At 42.6% G+C, this 20,254-nt stretch overlaps 1 protein-coding gene and 1 long non-coding RNA gene across 2 annotated transcripts; both read right to left on the bottom strand.

Moving 5' to 3' along the window:
- Positions 1-3,714: 3,714 nt before the first annotated feature.
- Positions 3,715-5,021, bottom strand: LOC310704034. Its single transcript, XR_014524502.1, has 2 exons — positions 4,322-5,021; positions 3,715-4,245 (listed from the first exon to the last, which is right to left on the bottom strand). It is a non-coding gene; the product is annotated as an uncharacterized lncRNA (long non-coding RNA).
- Positions 5,022-5,770: 749 nt separating this feature from the next.
- Positions 5,771-19,315, bottom strand: DESI2 (desumoylating isopeptidase 2). Its single transcript, XM_083497006.1, has 5 exons — positions 18,593-19,315; positions 11,451-11,523; positions 10,844-10,937; positions 10,046-10,187; positions 5,771-9,286 (listed from the first exon to the last, which is right to left on the bottom strand). Exons 1-5 carry the CDS (start codon positions 18,629-18,631, stop codon positions 9,053-9,055), a joined length of 582 nt encoding a protein of 193 aa, XP_083353132.1. The 5' UTR covers positions 18,632-19,315; the 3' UTR covers positions 5,771-9,052.
- Between the last annotated feature and the right edge of the window lie 939 nt (positions 19,316-20,254).

Genomic DNA, 20,254 nt, shown 5'->3' with positions numbered 1-20,254 from the left:
CCCCCTCCTTTCCCCTGTATGGCCCCTCCTCTATCTCTATGGTGCTCGGAGAGAGAGAGGGCCGGCGCCATTTTAGGTCTGGAGAGGAGATTTCGAGTAAGGAATCCTTTGTTCAGTGAGATGGGTCACGGAGCAGCGCGCGCGCCTGCGCGGGAGCGCGCCGCTTCCCTCCGTTCTCAGCCTCCCCCACCTCCCAACCAGCAGCCTCGCGCGCGCTCCCGCGTCCTGCTCCCGCCACGAACGTCGTCGCGTCAGGGTGTTTGATGGCGCCTAATGGCGGGCGGGGCGGGGCGGGGCGGGGGGAGGAGCGCCTCAGGATAAACCAGCAGCAATTAAAGACTAACGAGGGCGGTTGGCGGGCCAGCCACGTTCATGGTGGCAAGGCTGCCGCAAGTGTTTCATAATAAGGCTGGCCAGAAAATTGTGGGGCGTTCTCGCAAGTAAGCCGCGACGGCTGCTGCTTCTTCTGGAAGAAATCTTCATGTTATATGGACTTCTATTATCGTCTGCGGAAAGGCGGGCATGCGAATTCGAAAAGTTCCGAAACGAAAGCGCGAAACATGGGCGTGGTGTGGTGACGAGGGGTGGACTAGGATGACCCAGCTGTAAAGGCCTCGTAGGGATTTCTCTCAGCCTCCCCTCCCTCGCAGTTGTAAATGACAACCCCCGAAGAGCCCAAGTTTGGATGACTCGCTAAAGCAAACCATGGCTTAGCAGCAGCAGAACCACCACCAAGGTCAGAGCAAAGCGCCTCTGATCTCCTATAGCACAGTAACACTTACTATGACATACGTCCAGGCCCAGGGCCGGATTTAGGTTTGATGAGGCCCTAAGCTACTGAAGGTAATGGGACCCTTTATATGTCCAGCTGTCAACAGCAAATTGTCGCTTTTTTGTGTTGAATATATGCTATGTGGTAAATTCTGGACCTTTGTCGTTTAGTCGTGTCCGACTCTTTGTGACCCCATGGACCAGAGCACGCCAGGCACTCCTGTCTTCCACTGCCTCCCGCAGTTTGGTCAAACTCATGCTGGTAGCTTCAAGAACACTGTCCAACCATCTCATCCTCTGTTGTCCCCTTCTGCTTGTGCCCTCCATCTTTCCCAACTTCAAGGTCTTTTCCAGGGAGTCTTCTCATGAGGTGGCCAAAGTATTGGAGCCTCAGCTTCAGGATCTGTCCTCAGGGCTCATTTCCTTCAGAATGGAGAGGTTTGATCTTGCAGTCCATGGGACTCTCAAGAGTCTTCTCCAGCACCATAATTCAAAAGCATCAATTCTTCGGCGATCAGCCTTCTTTATGATCCAGCTCTCACTTCCATACATCACTACTGGGAAAACCATAGCTTTAACTATTCGGACCTTTGTTGGCAAGGTGATGGACCTAATAGGTATTATGGACCTACTAGGTATCTAAAGCCATTTGTACATAACAAAATATGTATTTGATCAAAGTTTTTTCCCCTTTAAATTTTTGGGGGGCCTCCAAGAGAGTGGGGCCCTAATCTACAGCTTGTTTAGCTTATATAAATCCGTCACTGTCCTGGCCTCTATAAAACACATCAGTTACCCACATCTGCTCCAGACATAAGTGAAAAACACACAGAATCCTTGTGAGACCACAACTACAGAGAAACACAGCAGGCGGTGGTTGTTTTTTTACTAACAAGGCAACAAAATTTACTTCACTGCAGGAGGTTGGACTGGATGACTCTTGAGGATCCCTTCCAACTCTACCATGTTGTAATTCTATGGAGTACGAGGTAAGAAAAGCCAAGAGGATATAAGCTGAGTAGCGTTATCTATTGGCTAGAGAGAAGCTACCCTTCAATTTAGGAAGGCTCCTAGGGCTGAAGGCAGATGGAAAAAGCCGTTGCCTGTTGGCCAGCACAAAGCCTCTTTCCCTGCACTTTGTGGTCACTTGGGAGTGCTGCAAAGGGATATAATTGATTCTTGCTGTGTTTTGTATTTAAAAACTGCATAGGTTAGTGACTGATGAAAAGGAATCTACAGTGTCAAAATCCAATATGCACAAAAATTATCCCAATAGTTAAAATAGTTTTAATTCTTTGTATTTGCGAATGGAAATAGTTCTACTTAAGAATTATGATGGATTTTTTTTTCTAGGCTTACATTCCCCCCCCCCCCGCCTTTCGCCACAGGAAACAAATCCTAAGGCTCATTTCAGTAATCAAAATACAAGTTATGTTAGACACAGAAGTGTAACCAAAAAATAAATACATTTTTCCTTTGATCATCATACATTGATTATTTTTTTCTTAGCAGTTATATAAGATATATTAAACAGACTATTAGGCTTTTTACAAGAAAATGTAAAGAGGTTATTTTATTGTATCATACTTCCTATTTTGAATAATTTGGAAAAGCAAGGTAAATTTGTTTACGTGAGCGTGACTGACAGCTGACAGAAAATCAAGGGAATGAGGAGAGAAGGAGTTTACAGTGACTTCCTCACTTTGCTGGTACAGCACTGCCCAGAGATTTAGGGGGAAAGCACATATTTACAGGGGACTGCCTAAGTTATTTGACCTGAAAGATTTCTGACATTCGTAAGATACAGATTTCAGATACTGTATCCGCAATGAATGAAAAGTTAGTTCCATATGCCATCTGGTGGTTGTCTGTGAAGATGCTGTAGCTTTAAAAAAAATGTAGATCGTCTCTTCATTTTACTCAGGGTGCATCCTGATGACATAATTTTAGAGGTGAGCCTGCTGTGGACCCACATTCATCTACTTTGGGTGGAAGTCTGGTCTTTTTATCTACACTGAACTGAGAGGAAGCTTGTTTTTCCTGTTTGCAGGAATACTGCTTAGTTATTCTTTGACACCTGCAATGTTTCAAATCTCTGTTTTAAATAATTTCAAAGTTCCAAACAATTATGTAATCATGGTTTGCAACAATGGTTGGATAATATTTGGACACATAGTGACTTAAAGTTTAAAAAGGTAAAAATGTGCATTTGTTGTTGTTATATTTGTACCCCATCCATCTGACTGGGTTGCCCCAGCTATTCTGGGTGGCAAGCATACACGTTGTCAGTGGTGGCTGGTACCCATTGGGACAGGTGGTGTGGATGTCAGAGAAGCCAACAGGAGGTGGAAAGAGCCAATGACAGGCAGTGTCAACTAATGCTTGTAAAGCTGCCCTTCCTCAGGGCAACACTGAGTCTAAATAGAAGGTTTACATGTGGTAGGAATGTTTTAACTATAATAGAAGCTGGCGAATGATGTACTACGAAACTGTAAATGTAACAGGAGGCTGAGTGATTGCTCCTGCAGTCTCTGAACTATCTCCCTCTTCTGATGACAGTGCCATCCAAGCTGACAGCTTCTCAGGAAGGCAGGAATATGTGAATGGAGCCCCCCAAGTGATTGTGCTACTCAAACCAGCAGCACTGGTCACACTTCAGGCAGCATAGATGCTGGATGCAGAGCTTTTTCCCCACAAACGGCCTTTTGTGTTGGTGGCAAAGCTGACTTCTATGCAAATTCCTGTTACGTGATCAGTCTTGATAGTATTTTCAAAGGACATGCTTCCTGTTACTTTGCTGAACTAAATAAGCTTCCACGCTTTTGTGCACTAATCACGTGTTTCATAGCATTTCTCTCAAACTTATTTTAAAGCCAGCCCAGATCATCATCACTTTCCCAGTAAATAGGTCCTGTACATTAATAACACTGAAAAGCTGGACAGTTTGTTCTTTTCAATGGGTTTTAAATTTTTTTAGGCATAGAAGTAGGGGGGGGGGGAGAAGAGTAGGGAAAATTCATATAACCTATGTTGTGTCACAGGAAACATCAAATAAATCTAGTGGAATCAGTTCCTGATCTTCATCTATTTCTTCTTTATGTTGGGTTCCCCAGGTGCTTAGCCTCTTAAACAGTCTCCGCAAAGCAGCAAGTTTCCCTTTGCTCCAATCTTTCTTGTCTTTTTTATTTTCAAACCTGTTTTTCAATTCCTTGTACTGCTTAAGTTGTTGGTTTTTTCTAAAAAATAGCTTAAAGTACCTGTAGTTATCACTGCTGATGTACCCTTTAGTCGCTGCTTTTGCTTTTTGCATTTTTGGGTTGATGTTTAGCAAAGCCATGAATCTGTCATTCAGTTTCTTGACATTTTCTCTTAGCTGAGGTAGTTTTTCTGACAGTTCTAGCACACTCATATTAATAAATTCCATTATTCTTCAGAAGGCCTTTCTGCTTGAAGTTGGTGTTTTCCTTTCAAAGTCTACGGACAGGAAAATCTTATTAATTGTAGATTAAGTCAAAACTTTAATCATTAGGCATCTATGTTTTTTACTAACCTCATAACACTGTTTTGTCTTGTAAACTGAATAGATTTCCATGGATCAGGACAATATATATCTGGCAGTGAAATGCAACTATTTATCCAAGAATTATTTGTATTCTGTTTCTATGAAAGCTGATGACATCACTATTGCTTTAGTGACTTCACAGTAAATGAAAGGCCAGTTCAGAGGTGCTAAAATGTGCTGTGCATGTACCCTCTGCTGCAGGAGACAAGTAACTGTTCCATCTGGTTCAAAAGTTGGTAGTTCCATTCTGGGGTTGAGATCAGACGTTAGGATGACAAAAGGCAACTGGAATGTGCAAGGCCTTGTTCACTTGAGAGGCAAGGACCCTCACCCATTTCAGATGATCTGGCTTCATCTGCCACTTCCCCCCTACCCTCACATCTTCCTGGCATCTGATGCATCATATAGCTGCCCCTCTATTTAAAGGCAGGGGTTGATTTATTTCTATTCCCATCCTCCTTTTCTGTGTATGAACTGGAGGATCTTTTTATGCCCTCTATTTTACCATGTTCTGCTCTTTTCTAATCATCTTGCTCCTTTCACTCTCTCCAACTGTCACTTATAACTTTCACTCCCCACCCTCCTACAGTTTCTCTTGCATTCTGCATCCTGTTCTCCAAATTTCTACTCTTGTTCTCATTTTCCTCTTGGTTCCTTCTGACTTGCTTTTTGCTTTTAACCTTTCAGGAAAGGAGCGGGAAAGGTCCATCCTTTTTGCCAGAGACCTGCCACTATATATTGGAGTTGTATGTTGGACTAGATTTCTTTTGGTATGTTGCATATGGGTCTGTTATGTTTCAATTGGGAGTCGATAGTTGCCCAATACCATCATGAATATGTCGTGTCTCTCCCTCCATCTCAAAGTACAGTGGTACCTCAGGTTACGTATGCTTCAGGTTACAGACTCAGGTTAAGAACTTTGCTTCAGGATGAGAACAGAAATCAGGCGGTGACAGTGCGGCAGCAGCGGAATGCCCCACTAGCTAAAGTGGTGCTTGTTCTTTCCTTTTTTTCTTTGATATCTAGATAAGAATAAATTTTGTGAACCTTCTGATAAATGTTATGTTTCTCTTTTTTTGTACATTAGCCATCCTTGTACCCCTTGTACCCCTTGTACCTTGTACCCCACCATCAGTTCCCATTGCTCAAGTCTCTTTTGAAATAGTTTAATTTGAAACTCTCCAGTGATCACCCCTTCATCATGGTATGGCACTGAATATGAATTGTTTTTGAAAGACCTTATAGAGTTTATAGTTATGTATTGCTTCTGTTTAATAAAAACCTGTTAAAAAGAATATTGTCATGTGGAAAGACTTTGTTCACTCTTGCATGTTAATACTTTTAACCCAAAATATAAAAATAGATTTAATAATGCAATAGTATATAAAGACCAATTGAAATCTAATATTTAAATTGACAAGAACAGAACACATGTGATTTGTTCTATAAAAAACTTCTCTTTAATAAATGGATGGATTCAAGTTTATAATAGTTTGACATGTCAAAGTAACAAAAGTCAAATTCTCTGACTATTTCATACAAATACTATGCATTACAGTAAACTTATCTTAAGTTACAAAAAGTGTCAGTGAAAATTCAGTATCTAACTGTCTAAAAGTGAAATTTTTCTTATCAATTGTGATTACAATTCTATTGCATGTTGGAAACCCACTGCATTGTTATAATCAAACCATTATACAGTTTACTGATGCAAACTGACAAAATGTAGCATTTTATTTTTGGCTTCCTGAATAAAGGGTGACATTTTAATAAAAATGGCTTTAGTAAGACAGAACACCAAACAACAGTAATCTATCTTAAAGAAAAATAATCAAGTATTAGGAATTTGACAGATCAGAGAACCCTGAATGTATTTCTATTACCCGTTTGTTTTTGTTGGAAAACCCCCACAGATATCCAGTATTCTCTTAGCTGAGAATAGTGTTATAGTTTTTAAATGCACACTTTGGCCACTGGCAGACAGTGTACTCCCTGCTGAGTAGTAATGCTGGTGAAAGGTAACTTGAACTATTGCTTTGAGAACAGCCTTTGGCAGGGTTGTTTGTTTTAAAGAATCAAGTGGAGACCGAGCATAGCACATGTGGTAAGATATAAGACTACCACCACTTTGTAAGATGTACCAAATTCAAGGTTCAAATGGTAAGTTTGTTCATGGGGCTATGATCATTACTAAATGGCTTAACAGGGAACTCGTATTCAAAATGAACCACCAAATTATTTATTTAAAAATGACTGTACTTACTGTGTCATGTATATCTTTGCATTGCTTGCATGCTATCGATGTGTATGAAAGTATGTGTGTATCATATACAGTGCTGTGAATATGATCAGAACAAGGCCAATTTTTTTGATAAAAATTTGATGGAGATTAATCTACTTCCTAATGTTTGTCCAAACAACTATGACAAGCTACAGAATTACCAAAATCCAGCAATCCTATGTAGGCACAACTGCTTCATAAGTCCTCACAAGGGCCTCGACATAGGTGATAATTCCTTAAGTGTCAATAAATATGTTCACCAAATTGCCCCTTCCACTGAAATAAGTTGGGAGGTTTTCAAATAGAGGAATGCTGTGTGCATTTCAGCACACAGACAGCTCTGGATCAGAGCTCATCTTGTTAACATTTGAGCTTCATTAACAGCTTCAGATCCAAGGTGGAAAATTCCATTTCCACTTCACCTGCAGTTCAAAGAAATCCTCTCATCTATCCCATTGTCATTCTACTAAGAAATGCTTTATATAATTTGGCAATCATGAGTAGATTGTCAATCATAAGGGTACAATTCTCAGAATCCTAATCAAAAAGTATAAATTAAAGAACAAAGAGTGTAGGGTTAAACATGTGGCATCAAAAAAATCTAGCAGCTTAAGCAGATTGTGCTGGCTACTGACAAAACAAGAATGGTTAAAATGCAATCATAATGGCACTGTTAAAGATAATTTAGTTTCTTACTAAAAAAGGTTGGTTAAAATATGGAACATGCTCATTATTTCACATTTTTGAGAATTATTATTGTTTGACTTTTAACAGGATAATGTTGCATACCTGAGTATTGTTTACAACAAAGTCTCCCTCAAATGAGTGTATGTAAAAACTTGAAGTGGTTAGAAAAATATCTAATGCCCTTTTAATTGGAAACAATAGCATTTTTATACTTTCAGTGGGATTGTATTTGTAAAATAATATGCCAGAACATAATGTAAATTTATGAACAAATTAACTAGCCCTCTTTTCTTCAGGTTGTCCAAAATGTGCAGCAACAAAATACCTCCCAATTTAGCTGACTGTGTCATCTACTCTGAAGAGTTTATTCAACAAACCCAGCAATGTAATACCACAAGTAAGAGTTATTTACATATTCTTCACCAGACCTTTGTTTATACATAATTTCCAGTTGGCCTCTTCCCAGTTAAATGCAAGATCCTTAAGGCAGCATGTATAATAAAAATCTAAAACCTATTCCAATTTGCTATTAATTCTACTGTATCCTTCTTCCTGAAGAAGACATGCTAACATTGGGGAAAGATACCAAATAGAATGAATTCCTCTGTTATCTTGATGAATGCAATTTGTCTTTGATAGTTGCTATTAGACTAACATAGTTAAGAAAACTATGTCACTAAAAGAAACATCTCGGTAACTCACCTATAGCTGTCATTGGTTCTGTTGTGAACACAGAAGCTGGAGAAAACCTTTGCATTCCCTGTAATTGTTGAATGTTGCTGATGGAAAACTAAACAAAGCACTTTCCATTTCTCTTCATGTTTCTATTAAGAGACTCTTCTCTTAAGCAGCAGCTTACATTTGGTTAAGTTAGCTGCAAAACTCACACTGCTAAAGTGAGTTCAGTCATGAACCAAATGTTATGTTATCTAATGTTAATGTCTAATTGCATGATTCATCTGTATTCCTCCTATAGTTCTAGGTAATGTGAAACAGCACTGTTATTTGATCTTAATGGGGGGAAACTTGATGTTCAGAATGATATTTTGCATCTCTAAGTCAGACAAAAACATGAGGCAAAAAGGAGGTTGAAATCTGACACCAGAGAGAACACACTCAGCTTTGTAGTAAAATATTAATTCACTCAGCATGAGTGGATAAAAACTGACAGAGAAGTCACAGTTTTAGGAACAGATATTCTCAGATACATACTAAGGTAACCTCCTTGGTTACTAGGACAGATTTCTTTGTATTGACAATTATGTACCCTGTTTACACATAGTATTCATCATTCCCTGCTTCATTATCAGCAACAGTTGGAAGTGAAATATTTTGTCCTGCCCAATTCCAAGGTAGCAACAAACAAAGCTGCTCATTCATCCACTGAGGCTGATGAAGTCATGCAGGCCTAATTGAGCGGATTAAAATTTATCTTTCAATGGCAGGTGTCCCTGTGGGACTTGTAAACAGCAGCACACAATACTGTAAACAGTTTAACTTCTGCTCAGTTAGTCCAGGCTTGCTGATTAGATGAAAATCAAGACAGCAGCTCCACCATAAGTCCTTCCCATTTCCCCCATAAACATTTTCCCCACTACACATAAAATCCTGAGTGGAACACCATCATCTTGAGCTGGAGAATCAATTGCATACCAAAGACATTAAAATGGCCACTCTCTGAAGTTCTGTAATAATGTCAGTTACTGACAAGGCTTCCAAAGGCTTCAGTGTAATGGAACTTTGGACTAAACCTATATTTTAGCATGATGTCCAGTTCTTGCCCCTGATGCTGACTTTGGCAAGGAAGCTGAGGCTGCTGCATCTTCTGCTTCTTCCAGTTCTTCCTGAAGCTCTTGGCTTACACTTGACTGAAGAGCTGCAGGTGTAAGCCATTCTTTTGGTAGGCAACTTTGGAGAAAGGGGATACAGGAACTGAAATAGGCAAGGCGATTCACCCAACGAGGAATTTCTTTTCCACAGAGAATCTATATGAAATGCCACAAGTTATCCAGTGCTTTTTAAAGTACATGTCAGTTTCTATACTTGAAATACAGATCACTGAATTGAAATGCCTGTCAATTATAGTACAGTGAATATGAACCCTTCCTGATGTTACCTGTGAGACAGGCAAAACGAATACTAAATCTAATTCTGAGACAACGCAGTCCATTCTGAAAATAACAGTATGCTGGGCATCAAAAACTGAACATATTTTTGAATGACCTTTTTTACCCCAACAGTGCAATCCTAGCCATGCCATGTTCTATTTCAGTTCAATGGGGCTAACTCCCAGGTAAGATAAAGAGTAAGTGTATGACAAATAATTTAGTGACTCATTAATGCTGTTTCAAAAGTTCAAATTATCAAATGAAAATTATAATTATCTGTTTTCTGTATGAGTCATTTATATGTAAGGTATAGCTTTATAAAATGCAGTTTTGTACATTCTTTCCAGTTATATGAATGTAAACAACTGGGGGGAAAGTTAAGGTTTCCAATTGCTTTTGAGAAAGAATGGCTGATTACTCTTACAAGGTCACTCTTTTTCATAACTTGGCCAGCTGGGTTAAAAGCCCACAGAGCTTCCTCTCTGGAGGTGGCAGTGAAAAGTGTTGCTGCTACCATTTTATTTCCAGCAAGTCCTTGATGGAAAACACATTAAAATTACATATGTAACCTATGTAGCCTACAAGTACTAAAGTGTTTATAAAAGTAATGGCCCAGGCTGAACAAATAATACTTGCCTCTGAAAAAGCTGAAGAAAAGTGATTGCAGTTTTTGTGCATTAAGTGATAGGCATTTCCTTTAAAGTCTTTTCCAAGTTCTTCTATAATTTTTTCTATATCCTCCTCCATGAAGTCAGTACTTCCAAGAACAACAGCTTCTCTAAAATAAAAGAGGGTGGAGTCAGTTGCAGAGAGAGAAAGTTGTTGCAAATCAGACTGGATATGTTTTTATTCCCTGTTTGCTCTTGACAGCATGCACACACCTCCAAAAATTATCGTGTTAAACACAGAACTTCACTGCTTTTGTCCTCTGGTTGTTTTTGAACTTCATGCCACAAGGCCTCACTACTTTTACACTAATACTTCCTTGCTCTTATCCAAGAGATCTCTCTGTAAATCCAGATTTGTGTACATACAAATGTATAATCAATCATTTATTATGCAGTCACAGGCCTGTTAAAATTATTTAGTGCTTTATACTGTATATCACTTTTTTATTACTATAAATATCATCTTTTCCTCCATGGAGCTCAAGGTGGTGTACATGCTCCTCATTCTACAACCCTGTGAGGTAGGTTAGGCTGAGAGATGGTGACTGGCCCAAAGTGAGGATTTGAATCCCAGTCTCCCAGGCCATAGTCCAACACTCTAATCATTACATTAAGTTCCATATCTCATATTAAGAGGCAATGGGTAGATACATTTGGTTGCTCAAAAAATACTATTCAAAATTAGCAGGTTGTAGTCAACAGACGTCTGAATCTAAATCGCCCAAACATATTTTGGGTTACACCAATAAATGAAAGAACTTCTTACTTGAATTTAAATGTTTCTCCCAAGTCAGATGCATTTCCTGGAGAAATTTCAAATATTCCAGAAAAAGGGTATGGATGTCCACCATAAGCAAATTCTGAAATACAAAATCAGGATTTTATGCACAACTCATTGTAAGTAGGACTTTCACTTCTGGTGATATTATAGACATGCTTTGATCAGCTGTACGTTAAAACTGAAGTACTGCTACAAAGTAGTTTATATGTACAAATGTCAGTGCTTATACATTTATATAAAAGTTTACGTTACATTTGGAGAACACTGATTTAAATTCCCATAACAATTACGCTGAGGCCAGTATATGCAGAAACCATGGGAGAGGCATGATCTGATCATTGGCCATGCTGCCTGAGGCTGATGGAAGTTTGAGTTCAACAACATCTGCAGAGCCACAGGTTCCCCAATAATGATCTACACCATGAATAAACAGTCAGAATATTTGTTGCAGAAATAAGATGGTGAAATGTAGGGAGGGAGACACTGCTATTTTCCTCCCTCCCTCCCTCCCACCCACCCACCCACCCACTACATATCCTATGTACATTAGCTGCTTCTTTGCACCAATGTGAGATTAAAGCATGATACATACCTCTGCCATATATCTCTATTCCTGAATGGAATACTCCAATTCCGAGAGAGGAAGTGTATTCATTCATCCAGTACTAAAAAGGAAAATGGGAAACTTAACTGATTGTGATTACGGTTTTCTAATTCACGAGGTCAGCCCTGTACATGGAAAGAAGGGAGAGAATTTTTGCAGATTCCTCTTGCAGCCTCTTTTATTCGCTTAATATGTCCTCTGGAGAGCTGGAGCAGAATTAAAGATGCTGCATGAGGCTACAGTGGTGAGGCTGAATTGGCAAAAATTACCTCCCCTGGCCCTTTAATGAGTGGGAGCCTCAACAGGACCACAGCTCTGAACTGAAAGAACCTTCAGGGTACAAACGGGCAGCACTGGATTGCATTTGGCAGAAAACTATTTATTATTTTTATTATATTTATATCCCATTTTCCTTCACAGAACCCAAGTTACTGAATATGTGATTTCCAAGCAGCCTCCCATCAAGGCACTGATAAGACCTGGACCTACTTAGGTTCAGCAAGGTGATGGCTTCATGTACCACTGGAAATATCAGCTAATAGCAGAGCTGGACCATTAAATATTAAGTTCATTTCTGGTTCAGCTCAGTAGCAATGCTTAGCTGTTTGATTAAACCTTTACGTCTTCAAGTGTTTGTCTCTTTATTAACATTGCTACACAAAATGCAGGCGACTGGACAGACAAAAACAGGGAGGGGATCCTGTCTCGGCAGTACTGTATGGTGCGCAAGGTGTCAAAACTGTGTTAAGAAGCCTCTCCTTAAAAATACCTGTGACTGATAAATAACACTGACATAATGCATGTGTTTGTTTGCAAGGTTACAGAAACTGCACATACTGAACAATAAAACAATAATAAGTACAACTGTAATCCGTTCTGAAAAACCCATGGAATTTGTGTTCCACTGAATCTGCAGCCAATCTACTAGAAGAATTACAAGAACTTCACTGAGAGGGGATTAGTTCCCCACTGCCCTGGCACGGTGATTACAAATAATTACCTTCTGTACCTGAATCGAAAGCTTAGCCATGTTGAAGGTATGGACCAAAACAGTCCCTGAAAATATGTCTTTAAATGTATGAAGATTGCAAAACTGAGTATCATGCAGCAAATATAAAGTACAATTGAGACTAGAAGAAACTCAGCTGCATGGGAAATGCAGGGGCAGCAGGGAATTGTGAATAGAAATGTACCCCACAGCTCTTGCCCAGAGTCCAGACCTTCTGCAAATGCCACCACCTTTGCATTAGTCCTGTTAGGTCTAGTAGTTCCCTCAGACTATCCTACAAACAAGGAAAATTACGTCCTCTGCCATGGACTTAATTTGTAAAAGGGAACTACCGGTATTTGTGGTAATAAAGTGTTTACAGAAAAAATGGTCACCAGGGTGGGATCATGGCAGATGTCTGGCCCCACTGCTTCTTTTGGAAGACTTGAAATTAAGACCACATTAAGAGAAGTCATATAATGTGTGGCGAAAGGGGATACAGGAATTGAAATAGGCAAGGCAATTCACCCAATGAGGAATTTCTTTTCTACAGAGAATTTATATGGGACTGGATGCTTCTAAACTTCTCACAGCAATGCCAGAAGCAAGTGCACAAACCTGACACTCACATGAAACTGCCTATAATGCTAAACCACAATTTTATGTTTGAAAAAGGTCTAAATAGGCAATCAGATGAAATTTTCTCAGTTGCATTTTTGGTGGGTTCTGTTTGCACTGCAACTGTCCCCCCAACCACTAGATCAGGAAGCTTCACTGCTTGTCTTGGAAATGGTACAGAGTGCCTGCTTCAATAACTTGGGTATATCCTTTTAAATAGTTTTTTTGGATGTGCCCTCTTGGTTAGCTACTCTTCATTTCTGAAAAATATGTGATTTTTATCAGTGGTATTAGTTTAAATCCAGGTACACTGTTGAGTTGGATAGAAAATAAATTTTTAAAAAGGTTGAACTAGGGATAGAAAAAAACTGATATGTTTTGAGCATATTAGACACAAGAGATTGCATTAGGTGATCTTCGAAAACCTTCCCAAACCAGTCATACAACAAACTGAAAAATAAACAAGTTAGTAGACGTGTGCCTTTTTTTGTTTGCTACAAAAAAATACAACCTCACTCTAGCTTTCTAAGTCTCCCCATAATCAGTCAATATGTCACAGCTGTACCCAAAGGTAATTTACTTGGGAGGTTCTGCTGATCCAGGATACACTGTTCAAAGTTAGGGAATACATTAGGTGTTAGTTTACACTCTGGGGACTTTCACATATTGGGACTTTTACAGAGCATTCTCTTCATGCAGTCTTTATGTAATAGCTTTAGGATTCTCAGCTTGCATATACATTTAATTACTTACAGGTTAACAAAAAATAGTGGATAGTAATTTGCCAACAACAAGGGATCAGAGCACTTCTGGCTTTTGTCTCCCAAATGCCATGCACTGAAAGTTATACCTCACACAATGAATTTCACAAAACACATCTCGGTCCACCATCTAGCTAGGCTAGTTCCTTTCTGGGGCTAACCTACAAGGCTGCACTATTACCTAATTGTAGATTATTGTCAAGATTACTAATTAGTCAGAATAGCCACTTTGGAAAGATTGGGACATGAAGAGAACTTAGATGTCCATTGCATCTAATTTCTTGTGAACTAGGCAAAAGTTGCATTATAGAAGGCAATTAAATCACTTTATAATCATACAAACAGCCCTCCAGGAAAGGAGGAAGAAAAATGGATGGAATTAAGCAAAAGACAACAGGAAACGGATTACAAGAGCAGCAAGGTTTTCTTGCTTCTGGGAAATAATTCCCATTGTTTTTGAACATGCAAACAAAAAATTAATGTGCATTCCGTAACAGGGAAGCAACCATGGCAGTGAATTTGTTCACTCTGATAGCATGCTCAGGGAAGTAGACAGCTTCTGGAAGAATGCACAAGAATCCAATATATACACCACTACTACATTTGGGTCACAATCACTCTGAAGAATGTAAAAATAATAGATTTGCAAGGCTCCCACAGGAAGATGGCTTTTTTTATCCACCCTCTTGCATTTCAAGTCTGGTGCAACAAGGGTACAGTGGTGCCTCGCAAGACGAACGCCTCGCAAAACGAAAAACTCGCAAGACGAAAGAGTTTTCCGTTTTTGAGTCGTTCTGCAAGACGAATTTCCCTATGGGCTTGCTTCGCAAGAAGAAAGCCCATAGGGAAATCTCCGGGGACCTCTTTTAAAATGCTGGCGGTCGGGAGCAAAGACTTTTGCCCACCACCGGCCTTCAGAAGAGGTCCTGGACCTCTTCTAAAGGCCGGTGGGGGGCAAAGGTCTTTGCTCCCCCCCGCCTGCCTTCCCGGGACAGCGGAGACTTCTCCGCTGTCCCGGGCGATCTTAAAATGCTGGCGGGTGGCAGCGAAGCCTTCGCTACCGACCCCCAGCATTTTAAAAGCCCCCGGGGCAGCGGAGACTTTTCTGCTGACCCGGGCGATCTTAAAATGCTGGCGGGCGGCAGCGAAGCCTTCGCTGCTGCCCGCCAGTATTTTAAAATCGCCCCGGGACAGCGGAGGCTTTGCTGCCGCCCGCCAGCATTTTAAAATCGCCCTGGGACAGCAGGGACTTTTAAAATGCTGGCGGTTGGCAGCAAAGCCCTCCTGTCCCCGGAGCTTGCGGGGCGGGAGGTGGGGAGAAGGGCTTTTCTTCCCACCGCCAGCCTTCAGAACAGCCTTCTGAAGGCTGGCGGTGGGAAGAAAAGCCCTTGTCCCCCCCCCCAGCCTTCAGAAGAGGTCGGGGGACAGACTGTCCCTGGACCTGGTCTGAAGGCGGTTTCCATAGGAAGGCATTGATTGATTTTCAGTGCATTCCTATGGGAAACCGTGCTTCGCAAGACGAAAAACTCGCAAGAAGAAAAAACTTGCAGAACGAATTAATTTCGTCTTGCGAGGCACCACTGTATATCCATGTGTGTCATGCAGAAGACAACACAGTACCAGGTAGAGGGATGGAACAGGAGAGAGAAGCTGAACTCGGCAGCAGTTTAAGAAGGTAAAGAGGAAATATTCTGGTAGCAATACACAAAACTCCTAAAATAGTGGGGGCGGGGAGAGATAAAAAGCAATGGGATCAGGGGTGCCAACTTGAATAAAATATTTGGGGGGTGGGCAGTTAAGCCATGCTCTATACAATCAATCATATGTCGCAGTGCATGCACACCATTTGAATGGCAATGCCCATCAACTTGAGCAGCCCCAGCCCCCTCAAATATTTTAGGAGGGGGCAAAGTCTTCTCAGCCTCCTACAAATGAGATTAAGCAAAGGGAGGGGAAATTGTATTTGTTTATTAATTACAAGATTTCACTTCTAAAAGGAATGCAGGGGTTCCTTCCTTTCATCCTCAAAAGAGGATGTTAGTTCCATGGTCACCAATGTGATGCCCATGGGCATCATGGCACCCTGAGATACATCTCCAGCTGCTGCCAAGACTCCCTGTCCCAATTTTTTGTTTTTAAAAAATCAAGGTTTGGGGCTTCTTTTTTGGTTGCAGGGGCTGCTTGTATGAGTGCAAATAATATGCAAATAAAACATGTCTGTTTTATTTGTTTTGGCACGGGTGTTTAGGTGTTCTAGCTATTTTTATTCTGTGAATTTGTGTGTGTGTGTGTGTTGTGCCCATAACAGTTTCTTAGATTTGCATATGTTCCCTTAGGCCCAAAAACGTTGGTGATGCCTGGGATAGCTGGAGAGATAGCAAACTTTCATGACGTAAATCAGACCCCAAGGCCCATCTGATCCTGCATTTTGTTTTGTCCTTGGGAAGCCCACAAACAAGGACATGAGCACAAGGACACTCCTTGCTTGTGATCCCCAGCAACTGATATTTAGAGTTGCACTCCCTCCAACCCTGGAGGTAAAAAAAGCCATAACGACTAGCAGTCTTAATCTCCATGAATGGCCTGGGTTATAGCCTGCACTGGGAGAAGGAAAAGCGGAAAGCAAACCAGACAAACCACCCTACCCCACCGCTTCTTCTCTTTGCCACTACTACCAAGTGGCCATTTTATTTTTCTCTGGTTGCCTCCACTAAATAGACCTTTAACCTTATGAATTTTAAGTAGCTCAACATTTTCCTAATATTGGTAGGAGTGACATGGAACTTAAGCATGTGGTGAGTAGCAAGACCTCAAACTGATTTTCCCCCTACAGCAACTATGCTTAAGGATTTAGTAATACAAGTTGAACAGTTTTCATTAAAACTAAGGGTGGAATTCAACGTTACGCTATTAAGATTGCCCCATCAGTACAAGCCCCATTGTGCTAGCAGGACTCGTTGTGCTGCCTCCTGCTAGCACAAGTTGAATCCAGCCCTAACTTTACAATATAAGTAACTACATATCAGAGCTAACAAACAAACAGCAGGGACAAATGCTCCCAGCCCTTTGTGTTCTGGATTGTTTCCCTATCCAAGCCACTACTTATCAACTTGCACCCTCTGTTCAGCTTCTGAGTCTCATTTGGTCTCCTCCTGGCTTCTGCTGCAGTGCCCTTCTGTGCACTTTAGCACTTTCTCAGTGTTCCAGCTCACTTTAAATGTTCCAGCCCTTTAAGTTTCTGATGCCACAATTTTCTTCTACTTTCAACTAACTACCCTGTTTTCTAGCTATTTTACTTCAGCTCATGGGTGTAGCCAGGGTTTTTGTTAGGGGTCACAGGACTTTGCTTGGGTGGAACAGGACTTTGGGGGGGGTGAACTGATGTGACTGGTCAGTTAGTTAAGTATTTCTACTGTTTTACTTGATGGGGCAACCCATGCTTCAGCTGCTTGTTAGCCAAGGTATAAAACATTAGGACCAGGTGAATAGCATGTCAATAGACTGTGCACCTATTATCCAATGCCATTCTGGCTAAACTAATTTATTTGAACTTAAACAATAGGGAAAATTTACTCTTTGAGCTGTAGAAATTTGCAGCTAATAAAAACACTCACTCATTCAAAAAACTTTGACAACAACATCAAAGTTGTTCTATCTGTATTTTTTCAAGTTATTTTTTAAAATACACTTATATCCCATCATTATTTCAAGAAGCTCAAGGGGGTATACATATTTCTCTGCAATCCCTCTTTTATCTCCACAACACTCACGTGAGGTTGTTTAGGCAGAGAGATAGTGAACAACTGCCTTCATGGCTGGGTAAGCATTTGAACCCAGGTCTCCTCACTTCTGTTCTGACAGTCAATTCACTCAATTCACACTGGCTTTCTGCAATTCTTAAGAAGCTGTTGTGCAATGCTGAAGAAGTCAGATAACTAGATAGGAATGGTGTGTGTCATTTATGAGCTGGCAAAGTAAAAGATTGCAACACTTTAGCCAAAAGCAACAGGGAGTTAAATATCTCCAATGTTTTCCCCACATGATAAACCAGTACAGTACTATAATTTAGACTTTAAGGCCACCTGACTACACGAGTGCTAACCTGTTTGAAAAGATATTATGTTTCTACTTGTGTCCAGGTCTTGTCATTTGATCTTTTAAGTAGCCCCCCCCCCAACCAGCTTAGGTTCTTTGTACATGCAAAAATGGTGGTGTAAGGCTTTAGTCCTCAAGGCAATTCAGAAGAGTGTAAGAAACTTGAGGATTGTGTTCTGGTCAACTCTGATAGATCCTTATTAAAACACTATCGTTCTTTCTTTGTATGCATGGCATTACAAAGATCAACTCAAAGTACCAAAGATGGAGATGGGCACGAATCCAACACCCAAGGAGAGGCAACTGAAAATTCACACACCTGTTGCGATAACTTTGGAGCCCTTAACAATTCCCTCGCTTCCAAATTGTTATTGTACCTTTCCAGGGCAAGAAGGGGATAATGAAAGGAGCATCTAAACCAGCATCCTGCTGTTGCAGCAATGTATGGAAAGGGGGGGGGGGGAGAGAAACATGTGAGCGCCGCGGAGCCGCAGAAGGATACTCCTGTGGCGTTTGGGAAAGGAAGGAGCTATGGAGGCTGAGCAGCAGCAGCCCAGGGCGAAAGATGAGAAAGAGAGCCCGGGAAATGTGAGAGAGTTGAACCTGGCGGGGAGTTTCGGGGACAAACGCAGGCAGGCCCCCGACGGCCGGCTCCGTCGCCCACTCACCATGTCGTAGACGTTGAGGATCACCAGCTGGTTCGCCATTCTCCCCTCGCGCCACTCCAGGCGGGGGTCCCTCTCAGGCCTCGGGCGGCGGCCTCGGGGCGCTCTCGGGAGGCCCCCCGGGCGGCCGCCGCCTCCTTGTCCGGCCTCCGGCTGAGGGGCGCGACGGAGCCGCCGGCAGCATGGAGCCGCCTCCGCTGAGGGAAAGAGGGGAGCCGGGGCCGCGTCCCCACGAAGCCTCCTCGCCCCGCGCTCGGCAGACGCGAGCCGAGAGCCGCCACCGGCACCCGGGTGGGGCCCAGCGCAGCTCCGCCTCTCTTGTTTGTCTCCGGGCTGCTGCCGCCGCCGCCGCCCGCCCCTACGGACCGCGGGGGACGCGCGAAAGTGACCTTCCCTGAGGAGCGGCTGTTGCGCCGCCCGCGCGCCCCTTCCTCCCCCCTCGGCCAACGGGTTTCGCGAAGGAGCCCTTCCAGCTTGCCCACATCTTCAGCGCCGGGGAGGTGAGGCGCCCAAACTACAACCCCCAGCATGCAGCGCGGCGGGAGGAGGCATGTTTCCCGGCAGGCCAAAGGGAAGAAGCGGGAGCCCTTTCCCCTGTTCTGCCTTCTTCTGGCAGCTGGAATGCGCGAGGGTTCCTCGACCAACGGCCTTCCGAATGTCCGCGCGAAAGTTCGCCTCGTGTGACCCGAGGCGGGGGCAGCTGGCTGAGCGCCCTCGCTGCCGCTAGGGAGATGTATGTGAAGGAGCCGCCGCTTCCGCCGCCGCCGCCGCCCTCAGCTGACTGAGGGGCTCAGAAGCCCTTCTGTGGCGGGGGAGCTGCCCCAAGATGAGAGGCTAGCCAGCCAGCTCAGAGCAGGGCGCACGCAGGATTCGAGCCTTTTTGCTTCCTTGTGGCCTTGTGCGCCCGCTGGAATAGGGAGGAGGAGGAGAGGGGGCTCAGGAGCGGGCGTGTACAGCGCCCGATCCTATCTGGAAGCCCCTTTGCAGTGCTTCTGCTAGGAAGGGAGGCAAGCGGGAGAAGAGGAGGGCAACTAGCTGGCGGCGGCAGCAGCAGCAAGGCGACAAGGGAAGGAACTGCCCGAAAGAGCCCAACGGTACAATCCCAACCGTGCTTACTCAGAATTAAGTTACTCTTGAGTCTGGTGGGTCTTACTCCCGGGTCAGCGGGGGTTCAAGTGGCCCGCCCCACTTCCTCCCCTTCAGACACAGCCTGCAAACCCACTTGCACTCTGGTCATTCCTCTTCCCCTCGCCTCGCAAGCGGCGCTTAACATCATCAATCGCTGGCCTCCTCTCCTTCATGTGCAAAAGGAGGTTCTTTTTAGAACAAATCACAGACTCTTGTTATGTGCAACCTGGGGAAATTCGGTTTAAGCAAAGGAATTGGCAAACGACATGTGAGGCTATCAAACGACAGTTCCAAGTTTGTACGTTGGAGAGAACTGTGATTTCTTCCAAAGTGAAAGCAGCAGCTCTTTCTTCTCATCTACAAAGAATAGAAGTAGGGAAAGCACATGAGGCTGACAGTTGCTATGCCTAATTCATAGTCAGTTTCACCATAATGAGATTATAATTTGAACAGGACTATAAATTCATTACAGTAGCAGTGTTTTAAACCTATGAACAAATAGATGGTGATCACCACATCCGTGTTATCTGCATAAGG

The sequence above is a fragment of the Podarcis liolepis genome, assembly GCF_965112155.1.
Source record: "Podarcis liolepis genome assembly, chromosome: 3".
Lineage (NCBI taxonomy): Eukaryota > Metazoa > Chordata > Lepidosauria > Squamata > Lacertidae > Podarcis > Podarcis liolepis.
Note: the sequence above shows the minus strand (reverse complement) of the source record. Positions and strands in the feature narration are given on the sequence as shown.